The 16,776-nt window shown below is 39.1% G+C and overlaps 1 protein-coding gene across 5 annotated transcripts in view; it reads right to left on the reverse strand.

Annotated features, from left to right (window-relative positions):
• Nucleotides 1-13,748, reverse strand: part of GAS2L3 (growth arrest specific 2 like 3) — a 51,712-nt gene extending 37,964 nt beyond the window's left edge. For 3 of the 5 annotated variants that reach the window (XM_057486475.1, XM_057486477.1, XM_057486476.1), the window contains exons 1-2: nt 13,628-13,748; nt 3,501-3,547 (exon numbers count right to left, since the gene is read on the reverse strand). In XM_057486475.1, the coding sequence (XP_057342458.1) occupies nt 3,501-3,518 (18 nt within the window). In that variant the 5' untranslated portion in view covers nt 3,519-3,547; nt 13,628-13,748. Of the gene's footprint in view, nt 1-3,500; nt 3,548-4,454; nt 5,014-13,627 lie in introns of those variants that run through there. The other 2 variants (XM_036891488.2, XM_036891489.2) reach the window with 2 other exon arrangements.
• Between the last annotated feature and the right edge of the window lie 3,028 nt (nt 13,749-16,776).

A 16,776-nucleotide genomic window follows, 5' to 3' on the forward strand; every position in this document is an offset into this window, starting at 1 on the left:
CTAATAATAACTGCATTCAGCAAAATTGCAGGATACAAAATTAATACACAGAAATCTGTTGCATTCCTATAAACTAATGATGAAGTAGCAGAAAGAGAAATCAAGAAAACAATTTCATTTACAATTACATCAAAACAAATAAAATACCTAGGAATAAACCTAACCAAGAGGTAAAAGGTCTATACCCTGAAAACTACAAGACACTCTTGAGAGAAATTAAAGAAGATACCAATAAATGGAAATATATTCCATGCTCATGGATAGGGAGAATTAATATTGTAAAAATGGCCATCCTGCTTAAAGCAATCTACAGACCCAATGCAATCCCTATCAAAGAACCAACAGCATTCTTCAATGAACTAAAAAAAATAGTTCTAAAATTCATATGGAATCACAAAAGACCCTGAATAGCCAAAGCAATCCTGAGACGGAAGAATAAAGCTGGGGGGAGTATGCTCCTCAACTTCAAGCTTTACTACAAAGCCACAATAAACAAGACAATTTGGTACTGGTACAAGAACAGACCCATAGATCAATGGAACAGACTAGAGAGCCCAGATATAAACCCAAGCATATATGGTCAATTAATATATGATAAAGGAGTCATGGATATATAATGGAGAAACAACAGCCTCTTCAACAACTGGTGTTGGAAAGACAGGACAGCTACATGTAAGAGAATGAAACTGGATTATTGTCTAACTCCATACACAAAATTAAACTCAAAATGGATCAAAGACTTGAATGTAAGTCATCAAACCATAAAACTTTTAGAAGAAAACATAGGCAAAAATCTCTTGAATATAAACATGGGCAACTTTTTCCTGAACACATCACCTTGGACAAGGGAAACAAAAGCAAAAATGAAGAAATGGGACTACATCAAACTAAAAAGCTTCTGTATAGCAAAGGAGAGCATCACTAGAACAAAAAGGCACCCTACAGTATAGGACAACATATTCATAAATGACATATCCTTGAAGGGGTTAACACCCAAAATATATAAAGAAATCACACGCCTCAACAACCAAAAAGCAAATAACCCGATTAAAAAACAGGCAGAGGATATGAACAGATGTTCATATCCAAAGAAGTTCAGATGGCCAACAGGTACATGAAAAGATGCCCCACATCACTAATTATCAGGGAAATACAAATTAAAACCAGAATGAGGTATCAACACACACGAGTTAGGGTGGCCAACATCCAAAAGACAAGCAACAACAAATACTGGCGAGGATGCGGAGAAAAGGGGAACCCTCCCACACTGCTGGTGGGAATGTCAATTAGTTCAACCACTGTGGAAAGCAATATGGAGGTTCCTCAAGAAGCTAAAAATAGAAATACCATTTGACCCAGGAATTCCACTCCTGGGCATTTGTGCAAAGAAAACAAGATCCCAGATTCAAAAAAGACATATGCACCCTGATGTTTATCGCAGCACTATTTATAGCAGATGAGATATGGAAGCAACCTAACTGTCCATCAATAAATGAATGGGTAACGATGTGGTACACATATACAATGGAATATAATTCAGCCATAAGAAGAAAATAAATCCTACCATTTGCAGCAACATGGATGGAGCTAAGAAGCTGTTATGCTCAGTGAAATAAGTCAGGTGGAGAAATTCAAGTACCGAATGATTTCACTCATTTGTGGAGTGTAACAATGAAGCAAAACTGAAGAAACAAAACAGCAGCAGACTCATAGACTCCAAGAAAGGACTAGTGGTTACTAAAGGGGAGAAGAGGGGGAGTGTGGGTGGGGAGGGAGGGAGAACGGGATTAGCACACATAATGTAGGGAGGTCACCGGGAAGGCAGTATGTGACTCTATAGCATCTTACTATGCTGATGGACAGTGAGTGCAATGGGGTGTGGTTGTGGGGGTACTCGATAATACAGGTGAATGTTGCTCATGTGAAACCTTTATAAGATTGTATATCAATGATACCTTAAAAATTTTTTTTAAAAGATTGATCTATGAAAATATCAAACAAGGTTTCATAGAAGTATAAGTCAAAACTATGAAAAAAATCACCAAGTTAAGAAAATATTAATGGCCATTAGGGTGGAAATGAGAAAAACATGGTCAATGTGGCAATGATAAAAAGTATGTTGCAAGGAATCAAGAAAATATCCAACATGAAACTGGTGACATTTCTGAGACTTGGGTAAAAAGAGGACAAATACAAGCAATCAGATAAAAATTGGTTTTGAGTAATAAAGGAGATCTGAACATGCTCAGTGTGCTTTTGATAGGACCCAAAGGGGAAGAATAAGACCTTTTGGCAGACTTCAGTGGACTCCCAAGTCCCAGAAGGAAACAGTACAATAGAATTCTGTACAAGGGCACAGCTGCATAGTATAGGAGTGAGCCCAAGCAGGCACCGTCAGGGCTGTTCCTAACATTTGATAAATAATCTTCTCTAGGCTATCACTCGCTGTTATCCTGATAAGCCTTCTTTCTTAATTAAAAAAAAGGGAAGACTTTCATGACATGGGTATAATCTTCAGCTTCACATCTGAAGAGGTTCATTGTGTCAAGGACAGAACCAAACTTCTGAAGTGCCTACTGCTCCACAGATATTCCAGCAGTCACTTCACTCATGTTATCTCATCGGTTCCTCACAACAGCCCTGAAAAATAAGCGCTGATATCCTCACCTTAGAGGGGAGGAAGCAGAGACGGAGAGGTTGGTTAACTTGCGAGAATCTCACAACCAGAGGACAGCGCTAGACCCAGAAATGAAATCTAACTGACTCTAAAGTTCTCATTTTCCAAGGCAAATTTTAGCATCAGCTGCCTGCATCTTTCTAAGGAGATCTTCAAGGTGACTTTTATCTTTAAGTTAGAATTCAATCATGTTCTATTTTATATCAAAAGAAAGAAAACTTAAAAGGATATAAGAATAAAATGGCACATACCAACTCTGGAAATCGTTCGGTTAAGTTATTCTGGTTTCTCTCCTTATCTCCATTTTGCTTCCTTCCCACCAAAAAAAAACCTAACACACACTTTTTAAATTTTAATGCCTGATTGTTTACAGGCAACAGGACACATGCACACTTATCTAAAATAAAAAGATCCTATTTATTTTCATTGAAAGCTCTCTTAACTACAAATGTATACTAAATTGTAATGAGAGGAAAACTGTGAAGCGTTCCAAGCCTTTCTCCAGGGTAGCATAAAAAGAAGGACCCACCAATCTTCAGGTATTCTCGATTCTTACAAATATTCAGTATAAATGAAAGTTTAATGGTACAATCTATTCAGAACTAGAAAGTCAAAATACAAGTACTGCTGTTATTAAAATTTGATGCCTAGTTTTTTGTGATAGTTTTAGTAATTTACTAATTATTCTATTAATCTCATAATTAAATACATATACATATTTTTCCTAATTATTTTACTAATTATTATATTATATAACATATCTTACTAATTATTATATTAATCTCATAATTAAAATACATATTTTTCCAAGAAAAACACTTACTTGAATTGCAGGCTGCATGGTCGTCTATATTGAATTAAATTACTTTTCTGAAAATAGAACAAAACATTAATATGCAAACTGTGGTAGCTTTCCCAATTCCCCAAACCCTAAAGTCACAAGGAATCTGCTTTACTTTCGTATTTGACTGAAAACCTAAAATGTTTTCTTCTAACCAGAAGAGTTTCAATATAGGAGAATTTAATAACAAGTCTCAGCTTCTCACTTCACAGATGTACTCCTCATTCGAAAGAAGAAAACCCGGAATACATTTAATATATAGTTTCTGGCACTAACATCAAAGTAATTCTTAAAGCACCTGGCTAAAACAAAGTTAACAATAAATTAGCTCATATGAAAGTCCCCCAGAATTTTCTTCTGTAAACGTAAGGTATATCTAATGCAAGTACAAATATCACAGCAACTGATACTAAAAGCCAAGTATCTCTTATCTCATCTTTGCAAGATCATATAAATTCATCTGGACTTTGTATAAATTCACAAGCTTAATAATAAGCTTCTTCTGCAAGAAGACAAGGTAATAAAGGTAAACATCAGTTTTAACTATGAAACAATATTCTATGCCTTTCTATAATAATTTTTCATGTTTATTTTCTCCATAAGGTGCTGAAGACAATAAAAACACACAAGGTACAGCAATTTTAACTACAAAGTACTACTCTTGAAATCTACAAGAAAAAAACTTTTAAGTTAGGTGAACACAATTCTTTAATGTATTTTCAGAGAGAAAAGAAGCGTTTTAAAACATTCAGAATAATATAGACTATATAAAACCTAGGATTTTTGACTGCTTAAGGCAGCATAATATGCTAGTCTATTTTTTATTGTACATTACCATTAAAACGTGCTTAAAAAAATGGAAGTAGTTTACAGGTCTATAATGCTATCAATTTCCAATGAAAAGTTGTTTCCCCCTCTAAGTTATACCAAACATACCTCATACACAGTGTCAGCTATACACTCTACTTTCCTTTCAGGAACAATTTCTGCTGGTACCAAAGTTGAACTTGACCTAAACCTAACAGAGAAGTCTAATATTACATCACATTTTCTTTGCGGGAAGGCAAAGGACAGCAGAATGTCCTTTTTGATGTCATTTTTCCTTCTCCCTACCACAGCAAAAGGCCAAAGTACAACTGAGCATTAATAATGAGCTTGTTATGCTTCCCACGAGCTAATTCAGTGGGGAATACATTTTCCTTTAGCATAAATAATCCTTTGTCCCCAACAAAGAACCACAGTAAGAAGCTTCCGAGACCATTTTTGAAAAATGCAGCAAAGAGGCTGCTCCCATTAAAACGGGGAGTCCCACATAATCAGACAAGAGCTTTAACAGTTGGAACTGCCAACCCAAAACAAAAGAAGGCCTAAATTATAAGGCGTGTGCAAATCAAGTACAGTGACACATTCACAAAGAAGCTATCACAAGAATGTTCAGTAGTTGCACTTTTTATGGAAAATTCAACAGAATTATTTTTATGAAAGAAATGAAGAATTTGTGCACAACCTTCAGTTACTTTAACTTTAGCAGAAGAGTCTTTTATATATATATTTTTGAGCCATTGATCTGTAATTACAAAAATACAACCATCTGGATTGTCTTTAAAAAGAAATTCCTTAATAAAATAGGACTCAGATAAGTTATAATGTATCTTCATATGTGAAAACCATAATATATGTACACAAGTAGATGCTTTTATTGGGAAACCTTTAAAAACTGTTGAGATTATAGTAGTGAATCATCACTTCATTAATGAGAACTCATTTTGTCCCAGATACTAAGAGCCAGTTAGTGATACTTTCTCGTCACTGACTATTCCCTTTCTAAGCCCTTTCTGCATCTCAGGCATTCAGTCCCAAGAGCTGCCTCCCTTCCACCGTCAGCTCCACCCCTAATCTGTACCACAATTACAATTCTTGCTTCTCACTCATTCATTACCTATTTTCCCCATTTCTACCTTTCCCTAAAAGTCTCAGTCTCTTGGTTTTCCCCCACATAAATGATTATACTGAATCAGCAACACTTCATTTATGGAGCTGCATCTTAATTAGCAATTTTTTGGTTTTATTTTGTTTTGTTTTTGTCTTTCTGTCTTTTTAGAGAAGCCTCTTTCAATTCTTTGCCAACTCGAGGATGTCTTTTCCCTTAGATTTGGGCAAAAAGACCTCTCATGTGACCACGTCCAAAATGACCCTGCCGGGAACCATTCACAAGATAAGGAGTTTATGCAGAGATCACAAGTGAAGAACACTTAACTTCTGAAAATCTGCGGAAGATAGAAACCTAGAGGGCACTCATCCACCTGAAACTTGAACAGGATCGGGGCCTCAACTACTCATCTTAACAGTTTCAGTCTTGAGGTCCTCCAGATCGTTTGTGGTAAGGCTCTTGATAGCAATTTGACTTCAGATCATGATAAAAAAAAAAAGCCAACCCATTGAACTGATCTTTTATCCCATAGCTGTAGGATCTGAAATAGTACATCTTTATTCCTCACCCACATTATAAGATACCACAGGGAAAGCACATGGTGGCATAGGTCAAACCTGGTACAAATTGGGGGCCAGTTGGGATGAAACTGGCAAGACAGCAAAGAAATAAGTTTCTTTAAAAAAAAAAAACATTAACTGCCACTGCACTCAGCCTGCAGATTGTTGCCAAGATACAAAGTTGGGATAGTGGTTACCTCTGAGGAAAGGGAGGAATATAAGACTGGAAAGGAATGCAAAAGAGGCCTTTCAACTGTAAGATTTTATTTCAAGATAAGTAGTGAGAACACAGGTGTTATCATACTGGCCTGCAGGCCTTTCTGTATGTCAAAAAACATTTCATCTTATTTTAATGGTTCACTTAGAAAACCAGTTGAAGATGGCCTCTTTAAGTTAGTCAGGAAAAAAATTTTTTCTCACCTTTAAAATTTTGAGTTAAACATTGTCTAATTGTCTAACAGAGAAAATATAGCAATGCTATGGACCTACCAAAGGTATTTCATTTTCTAAAATATGTACTAAAATAACTTACCATGAAGATATCACTATGGTATCTTCAGAAAGCAGCAGACACATCTGGTTTGAATTCTAGCTCCAGCATATATAGCTTATATGACCTTGGGAGAGTTAAGTTGTCTGAGCCTCAGTGCTGTCACCTATAAAATGGCATATCACTGCCTCTCTTGCATGGCTGTTGCAAATATTAAATGAGATAATACATTTAAAGTGCCTGACACATAGGTAGCACTTAACAAATCAGCTGCTAAGATTAATTTTATGATGAGATATAATTATAATTCATTTAATTTATCAAATTAAAAAGAGAAGAAAACAAGGCTAATAATGCCCAGAAACCTTTAAATATAATATGGAAAACTTCCTTTAGTAACAGAAAAATAAATATAGCTATAAATGAAAGTAAGTTTTAAAATACCCACATCTTAATTGTGAGGATTCGCCAATATGAACTTGTGATTCACAATACACTTGGCTAGAATAAAAGGTCATCAGGAATGTATTTAACACAAGCTCTCTGCTTCACTCAGCCTGTCCTCACTGTCCTCCCTGTCAGTCTTGCTCATTTCTGTGGTGATATCACTGTTCAGGCTAAATGCTTTTTCATGTGGTATACAGTCAGTCATCTATTCAACAAGCATTCAGTCTCCCATTTTATTGAACTAGGCACCCAAGGCAGGAGACACAGGAATGAACATAATAGAAATGTGAAAACCCCTATGAAGCTATTATACCAGTTGGAAAAACTGAAAAGAGCAAATATACAAATGAATACACAGTGTTAAATCCTGATAATTGCTTTGAAGGAAGAATAGAGAGGGAAACCGCAGGGCCCTACTTTAGACTTAGACTGAGTGATTAGAAATGGCTTTGCTGGAGGAAAAAGATAAATTTGAAGAATGGTAGGTACTGGCCAAGGAAGAGCTGTATGCATAGAGGATAATTTTTGCAGCCTCTGAACAGACAAAATGTGGCACACTGCAAGAACTGAAAGATGCCAGTATGGCTGAAGCATGGAGAACGTGTGGAAAGGGGTGCAAAGGCAGTAGCCCCATCGGACAAGGCCATGTTGAGGAAATTAAATTCATTCTAAATGCAGTGGGAAGCCATGGAAGAGTTTTAACCAAGGAGAGACATACTCGAATTCATGATTTCAAAGAGCTCTCTGAGGGGGAGAAAGAGAAGCATGGGAGTGAAACAGTGATGGTTTAACAGAGAAGGATGGGTGTGGGGAGGTGAGAAGGCTGGAGGATGACGGAAAGGGGAGCAGACAGAGATGTGGGAAAGGGTGAGGGAAAACAGTGGTATTATTTATTATTTTTATTTAGATGTGACATTAATTTATAAATGACTTTGCCTCTCATGCAGCATGTTCAACGTGAAATATGTAGAGTGGTTACTATTCAAGGTACCAGCAAGTCAAGTGAGGTGCCTGTTAAACCAGAGGAATCACTAAGACTGGTGCACAGGCAGAGGGCCCAAGTGAAAAGGACTGAATAGCTGCGCCAGGGCGCGAGAATTCTGGGGGCAACACGCCACTTAGAAATTCACATAACTGCCTCAGTGGACAAGTACCTTCTCCCTACATCTTAAATAAGTTCCATTTGTAATAGATGAGATAATGGTCCCCCAAGATGTCTGTCCTATTCCCCAGAACCTGTGACCATGCTACCGTGGAGGACAAAATAAACCTTGCAGATTGAGTAAATTAAGGACCTTGAAATGAGGGTATTCTGACAGGCCCAATGTAATCACAAGAGTCCTTATAAGAGGGATGCAGAGGCCAATGTCCCTGATAAACATAGACACAAAAATCCTCAACAAAATATTAGCAAACTAAATTCAACAATACATTAAAAAGATCATATACCATGATCAAGTGGGATTTGCAGGGATGGTTCAACATGAACCAATCAATGTGATACGCATTAGTAAATAAAGGATAAAATCATATTATCATCTTGATGCTGGAGGTTCTTGTTTGCAGAGTCGAAGAATGAACTTAGCAAACACTCAAGGTAGGAAAGCCAGGGAGAGGCTTTTATTCAGAGATGAAGTGAGAAGACAGAGCTTCTGGCTCATGCAGGGAGGGGACAAGAGAGCCCAGGGTGGTGCATTGTCTAGAGGATTTATAGGCGGTTGAGAGACAAAGGGCTAGGGATGCAGACCTGCCAGATGGTCCCAAAATGTTTATTTTTGAAGAGATACTAAGTTTTTTTATCAGTGGGTTATTCTTCAAAGTTAGCTTAACACAAGACATTTACTGCTTTGATTCTTTTCTAGAATATCAGCTTCTGTCTGGAAGCATATTAATCAAGACTGTCTGCCTTGCCTTCAATGTGGGCTAAGCCACTGTCTATTTGATTAAAATGCAGTCTTAGCTTTAAGACAGAATTCTTCCTGAATAAGCTGGGCCTCTGAGCAGGTGCTAAAGTAAATCTTACAATGGTATGTTCTAATTGATACAGTGAAAATATAGGCTATGCTGAGATACTTTTTTTTATCTGAGGAGTATTCAAACTTCTAAGTCAAGTTGCTCTTAGCCTTCTAGTTTTAATGAATCTCACTGAAGAATGCCTATATTCCTAGTTTGATATTTTAATTTTAGAGAATTAATGTGACTCTGGCTTTGCTTAATTGTTTAACATGGAATTTTGGTAGGGGTCTTTTTCTGGAGGCCCTCACCCTACTCTGTCTAAGCCCACAGTCCCTGTCTCAATCTCAATACATGCAGAAAAAGTATTTGACAAAATTCAATTCCTATTCATACTAAAAAGTGGATATCAACAAAGTGGGTAGAGAGGGAACATAAAATAATGAAGACCATATATGACAAGCTACAAAAACAAAAAACATGCAAAACGATAGGTAAAACCCATTGTGGATACTATGTGTTTGCATTCATTATCACCACCACCACCATCCTCTGTCACCATCATTAACAAATGATCCTGCCTTTGTTTATCTGAGATTATTTATTCACTCATTCACTCATTTCAATATCTACAAAGGTTCCTATGTTTACTATCGCAGGCAACAGCGCCAACATTTACCAAGTGACCGGGTCATCCTTGATTCTTTGCCTTCTCACACCTCCACCTCCTTCCCAGGTCCCTCAGCCAAAAACAGTCTTTTTGCTTCTACCTCTAAATTATCTCTTCAGCACCTATGGCCCTTCCTCTAGTTCAAGCTGCCAGTACCTTTCTTATCACTTTATTTTTCAGGTTTACTGATAAAACCTCCAACCAGTCATCCTTTCTCCATCCTCACAAGCTTCCAACCTGTTCACGCACCGCAGTCAGAGTGATCCTTCACAGACTCCCATCTGAGGACAACTTCCTACTCCCCTGCTTAAAACCCTTAATGGCTCCCCACTGCTTTTTGGAAAAAACCCAAACTCCCCAACAAAGCTAGCAGAACCTTAGAGGGTCCCCTCCAGCCTGATCTCTTGACTGTCACACTCCAGCCATACTGAACTTCTTTTAGACCCTTTGAGGACCATGCTCTCATCTCTAGGTCTTTGCACATCTGATCCATTCACATGGAACACTAACTAACCCTCCTCTTTTCAAGACTTACTCTATCCTTCAGATTCAATTCCCCTAAAAAGACACTCTGAACCCTGTCCCCAATTTAGGTTATATAGCAAAATATGGTTCTGTTTTACTCTATACTTTTTAAAATAAGATCCTTAAAGGGGTAGTATTCTCATTTCTTCTACTACTATGTAGAAATCAGTGCTAAAGTTAATACTGAAATTGCTCCTAAATATGATAAATGTTAAATTTATCACTAAAGGGGATATGAAACAATAATGAAATAATTCGGTGGTATATTCATTTAAGGAAAAAGCAGTTTCCAAAGCAGATGAAGATTTCTTAAAGAAAGAAATAGGATGCTTACAGTTTAATAAAACATCAAATGGTATTTGCAAAATATAAGAACTGTTTATTTGTTGTGAATCTTTTCTTTTTTACTTGAAATTTTCCTCTTGCAATGTTTGGCAGAGATTCAACCTGAATAACTTAATTTTATATTATACAGAATTATTAGATTGCCATAAATTTTTGTGGAATACAAAAAAAATTGTTTAAGAACTTAAAATCAGGTACCTTTAGTATATGATAGACTAAAAGACTGTATGGAAAACATATACATACACTAACATAAAGAATGACAACATCAAGTGTCTGATAAGAGGAAACTGCTCAAGTAACTCAGGGGACATTTATACAATGGATTCATTGAAACACTGGGAAGAATAAGAGCTATATCTTCTGACATGAAAAGATGTCTATCTTATGGCAAATGCCCAAAAGCAATCTGCAGAACAGTAGATATAATAATGTTACTGGGATCACAATATTTTCTAAATTGTGTGTGTGTGTGTGTGTGTGTGTGTAAAAGAGAAAACCTTCTGAACATACTTAAGCAATTTTTTCAACAACCAATTTTATTCTTACAATCAAAATTAGAGACAAGACATCCATCAAGGAAAATTTATAAGTCATTATGTTTAAAATTTTATATATAAAGTGAGCCCTTCACCAAAGCTAATATTACACTTTGTAAGTGAAAAGTTTATTTTGTGTAATAGTAGGAAGAAAATCTCAGTCAGCACATAAGCAATAACTAGCATATGACTGCTAGTCATAGTACTATAAATTCCTATGATCCTTGCAACAGCAAAGATGAAATTACATTTAGTGTATCTGCTACATTTTATTAGATTTTAGTTCTTCCGAAATTAGTAATTCATTTATGAAATAAATGGCAACTTTCTGTTAAAACAGCCTACTCTGTAACAATGTAATAACAGGAGAAAACTTTCTCAATTTTTAGGAGAAACAGAAAAGAGACACAATTATAATTACTGTCTTTATTTTACAAACATTACTTCTGAGGCATTTATCTGTACAGTTAAATTTCAACTAAAAATAGGGAAATTGGAAGTGAGACAAACTGACAAACTCAAGTTTCTTACTATCTCACATTGTATGTACATTAGGGAAAAAAATAAGACTGCTGCTTGGTAAAAAACACAGTGAATAAGCAAAGACTAAGTGTGAAAATATAAATTAGGAGACATCACTTCTGAACTGACCAATTCTTGAAACATCACTGGACTCATTTAGTTCTTTAGCAGTAGGATGTACATTGTCGACATTATCCTCTTACCACACACTTTGATTTACCATCACAAACTACTTCTCATTATTTTTTAATTAAGGCAGTATTCAAAATAAATCCATAACCATGGCAGAAACGAACCCGGGCCATACAAACAACTCTGTGCCCAGACGTTGCTTAATGCTGGGAATATAAATGCCAAGGTAGTGCGATACAAAAAAGAGCCTGGACATTGGAGTGAGACAGTCTGGACTGAATTCCAAGTGGACCTTGAGCAGGTTACCTCCTTTCTCTGAGCTTCAGTGACCCAACATGGAGATACACCAGGTACACTGCAGGATTACTAAAAGGCTGAACAATAATTTAAGCGCCTAGTAGACAGTACTTGGCACATTCTAAGTAATAAATGTGTTTGATAAATGGTAACAAGTGTTTGGTATGTGCCAGATACTATTTTAAATGCTTTACATGTGTTAACTTAATGAATGATAGCTATCACTACCTGGAGCACTACTGAGCCTTCTGCTCCTTCTGCACCTTTGTGGATATCTTGAAATTTTAATCCAAATTAAACAGCATAGCAGTAATACAATGTGTCAAGCACTGCACTAAACTAGTTATACGGATTATTTCATTTAATCTCACAACGACCCCTACATCAGTAAGATAGGAACTATTATTAGCCTTCTTTTACAGATTAGGAAATCTAGGCTTAGAAAGATTAAATAACTTGACTAAGGTCACACGCACAGTGAAGTCTGAATTGAGAGCCTGCATACTTAGCAACTCGGCTACACAAAAAGAGAATACTTTTAATTCAGTAATGTCAAAAGAGCAAAAACATTTACTATTCAGTCTGTTGGTTTTTAATGAGTTTTTGAAACAGATGAGTCAGAGAGACAACATGGATCAGGATCTACACTAGAAGATTCTCACCAGTTTCCACTTTTTCATTCAAATCTATTCCAATCTCCTCCCAAAGGTGGCCAGAATTCCCAGTCGTTTTCATTTAACCACCAAGAGAGATGATCAAATAGCAGTTCACAAACTGCTTATCTTCCCAGGGAGCAGTTATTAGCTCACTCCACAAAAGCGAACCAAAACTCAGAAGTCTGACTTAGACTGAGGCTGCAAAATACCATCTCGTCAATAAGGACTGGGTCAGCTACTCTGCCACGCGTACCACAAAACAAAAGCAGTCTAAATCCTTAAAATTCAATCACTGTGTTGAATTGAACACAGGAACCAGGAACGACTGCACACCCTCGAAAATCCTGCTCCGATTTCCAAGTCTTCCCTTTCTTTTGCAAACTTCCCCCAGCAGAGCCTCCCAAACAGGGGTGAGGGTAGGAAGGTGAGAAAGCATCGCGCAGAGCCTGCAGGTTATATTCCCCTGTTCCGCCCATCTGTGGGATCTGGGCCCCGCACGGCTTGAAAAGAACGAATTGGGAAGAGACCGTAAACTCTGTCACAGAACGAAATGACGGTCCCCGTCGTTCTCTTTCCAAAGTCGGCGACTTCATCAATTCTCCACGAGGGATTATGTTGAGGAATCAAATGACCTCATCTGTACTAGGCGCTTGGGGATAAAAGGTGCCCCCAGGAGAACCAAAACTGGCTTCAGGCTCTGATCTCTTTCCGGATTCTAAAGCAGAGAGGAAGGGGCTCGGTACCCCATCCCCAGCTTACGCCCGCCCCTGCCGTCTCCCGCCCCTGCACACCTGTAACCCCTCGCTCGCACCTGGGTGACAGGCGAAGGCAGGCACAACTTCACCGACTGCCCCAGGGACGAATCAGACCCCGCGGCTCGCGCGGCGGGCCAATCGCAGAGCGTCCTGGACCCCTCCGCGGGTGTACCTGCGCCTCCACTGAGCGCGGGGGGCTCCTCGAGCCCTCGGACTGGGGCGCGGGAACCGCAAGAAGGCGAGTAAAAGTTCACGAGAAACAGAGAAGGCAAACAGGGAAGTACTCACCCGCCGTGGCGCGGGAGAGTCACTTCTCCTTGCGGGGCGACATCTCGGCTCAATCTGTGCCGTGCCGGCACACCCCCAACCAACCGCCGCTGCAGCTGCCGGGTCCGCCGCGGCGTCAGGGTTCGCCGCCGTTGGCCGCCGCCTGTTTCAAAGGGACCAATCAGAAAGCGGGTGGAGGGCGTGGCTATTGGCCCCGCCCCCGGGGAGCACGAGACCTGTGCGCGCGCCTCAGTCAGCAGGGCACGGGCTGCCCCCGCCTTCCCTGCGCCTGTTGTCTTCGCTCAAGTGACCGACCGCCCCCTTCTTACTGAACTGCAAAGTGCCTTGTTTGCACAAGTCCTCCCATCTGGCCCTCCAGCGACAGCGACAGACCCTCCTGTTTGTCCAGAGAGGCAAAGAGAGGTGGATTAACCTCGCCTCTGAACAAGCCGGCTGCTGCGGACTACAGTTCACGGGACGCCCCGAGTCTTACCCTGATGTGTTAGAAACCCCTCCGAGCCCTGGATGCCTTTGAGATCAGAGGGCACCACGGTTTCCGGAGGCAAACTCACCCAGCAGGAATGGGAGTCCAAAGCAGAAAGTTTTCGGGGAGGGGGCCCTCTGCCCGTGAGGGGTCGGAGGTGAGGGGAGAGGAATCCTGTAGCTCCACAACCGAAAGCCACACGAGGATGTGGGCTCTTCCTTCAGGAAACACAGGAGCCGGGGAGGGGCTGGAGAATTAACCTCGACACAGTGAGGGATGCTTACTAGCCTGGAGGGATGAAATAAAGTAGAGACTAGGCGTGAAAGTATCGGTAGAGAAGTCTGTGGTGATTGTAAATACGGCTTCTTAATAGTGGAGGGAAAAATAATTAATGGCCAAAAGCCTGGAGGCCCAGGCTCTTTCCCTCTTGCTATATTTTGTCAAATGATGTCACCTCTCTGGGCCTCAGTTAACCATCTGTAAAGTGTGGGGTGGGGGTGATCAGGAATGGTAGCCTCTCTAGGTTAATGCTTCATTCGCTCATCAGAAACAATGAGTTACTGTTGCCTGCTGAAAAGACTAAAATGAAGGAGACAGTCTGTGCCTTCAAAGTGCTCAGCAGCGTGGTAGAGGAAGTCTGCGGTCTGTGGAAGAGGGAACACCTAACAGTCGTGGAGGTGGTTGATGAGAGGTTCGAAGGAACTGAATTTTGAAAGATAACTAGGACTATCAAGAGGGGGGCTAACTGGAAGTAGCAAGGTTCCTGAGATGTGAGAGCACCTGGAACGTTCTGGGAATGGTAGTTTTGAAGGTACTAAAGTTTGGGGATTGGGAGATAGATCAGGCTGGAGGAATAGACACAGATGAAATGCCTGGTAGGTGCTGAGTAATTGAGATTCTTTCCTGCAGGCAACTGGGATTGATTATAAGGAGGGAATGATGTAAACAGATCTGTGAGTTAGGAACGAAAACAATCATTTTCATGGATTTTTGAAAAAGTAAGACTGGCAACATTTCCAGAAATTAAAAGATGATAATTACCTAAACTAGTTCAGAAGGGATGGTGAGGAAGAAGTGTCTGGAGATGCCAAAGAGGCTGAATTACCTGGATTTAGTTATTGTGTGACAGTGGTGTCCACCTAAGGGAATGCAAAGAAAACAACCATGGGGGAAGAATAATGCATTGTGATTTGGGGTGTGCTCACTTTGACACGAGAGAGGAACATGCAGTAGAGGTGTTCAGAAGATAGCTGGAAAGATAGGTCTGAAGCTATTTGAATTGGTTTGTGCAGGAGATGGAGATTTGAAAAGTCAATTCAACAAATACAGAGCATGCAGTCTGCACGAGACTCTTATCCTAAGCACAAAGTGTCCTGGTCACACAGAGCTTACATTCTGGGGTGGGTAGGTGAAGATGGCTGTCTAAAAGTTGACATATAAGTGATAACTAAATGTGATGGGGGAATAGTGGTTACTCCTTTTTTACTGAAATTGATCCCAAAACACTTGGATACCCATGACTGCAATACATCAATTTCCACAGGACCTTTTGTTCAAATCAACCAGTTTTACAGGGTTCCTACACAAAAGGAAAGGACATTTTACCATACTACTTTGTTTAGCCAAATTTCAAGTGAAGTTAATAGCTTTTAACTGGATTTTTTGACCCTTAATGTCAAAGTACATACACGTTTCTGTAGAACCTGAAAAGTTGTTTGATGAGTCTTTAACAGTTCTTTTACTTTTTTCTTATATGCATACTATGTGCCTAAACATTTGAATGCCACTCATTAAAAATTGAAACTGCTTTATGAGGTATGTACAGAGTTTCTGTCACATACACACACCACTTAATATTTCTAAAGCTTTTACTGACACTGAGGCATCAGGGTATTTTTATGGTTGCTTTTAAAACAATTCATTGTCTATTTGGTTCATCTGGGTAACTTCTCTACCTTATAAAGATACAGGACAATGTGGTGGAAAATAAATCCGCAGCCAGGAAATCTGGGCAAACCACTTCTCTTATTTAAGCTTATACTCCACACTGGTTAAATGTGTGGATTAGGTGAGCAGTTCCCTTTTGAGTTGTTTGATTCTTGTTGTTTTCCCTTCTGTATAAAAAATTTAAACATTCTCCTTGTTGCTTTCTCAGCCTCACTTTGACTTTAATTCATAGTTAGTTCCCCACTTCCTAAGTACACTGAGCACCTTACCTATCTTGATTTTAGCACTGCATTAGTAATTGAGTAATCTACTCTCAAGTGTAGATTTTCTAATTGGTGGTTAGGTTAATAGCCATGTTTCAGAGGTTCTTGCTTTACTTGAAATTGGCGTGGTTATAACATGCAGAGCCTCGGCCAGTTTGCCTCTATCAGATGACAGTCTGTTAGTTCTGACTTTCCCAGATGTGAAGATGTGTCCCACTTTGGAGGAATCTAAAATGTAAAGTTACTGTGTTAGGAATAATCATTCAACTGATTAATCAAACACCTCTACAGAGTACAAAAAAGTCTCTCAAATTCTTGTACCCCTTGGATAATGAAATACGATGTGGCTTCTTCAGAGCCTTGCAATAATGCTCTATTGCTTAAAGTGCAGCATAGTTGTTGAAGGATTTTTTTGCTTTTCATTGTTTTTTTATAGTTGTTTTCTGCATTTTGTGGTTACTGCTGCTGTTGTTTTT

This window comes from Manis pentadactyla, chromosome 10, assembly GCF_030020395.1.
Source record: "Manis pentadactyla isolate mManPen7 chromosome 10, mManPen7.hap1, whole genome shotgun sequence".
Lineage (NCBI taxonomy): Eukaryota > Metazoa > Chordata > Mammalia > Pholidota > Manidae > Manis > Manis pentadactyla.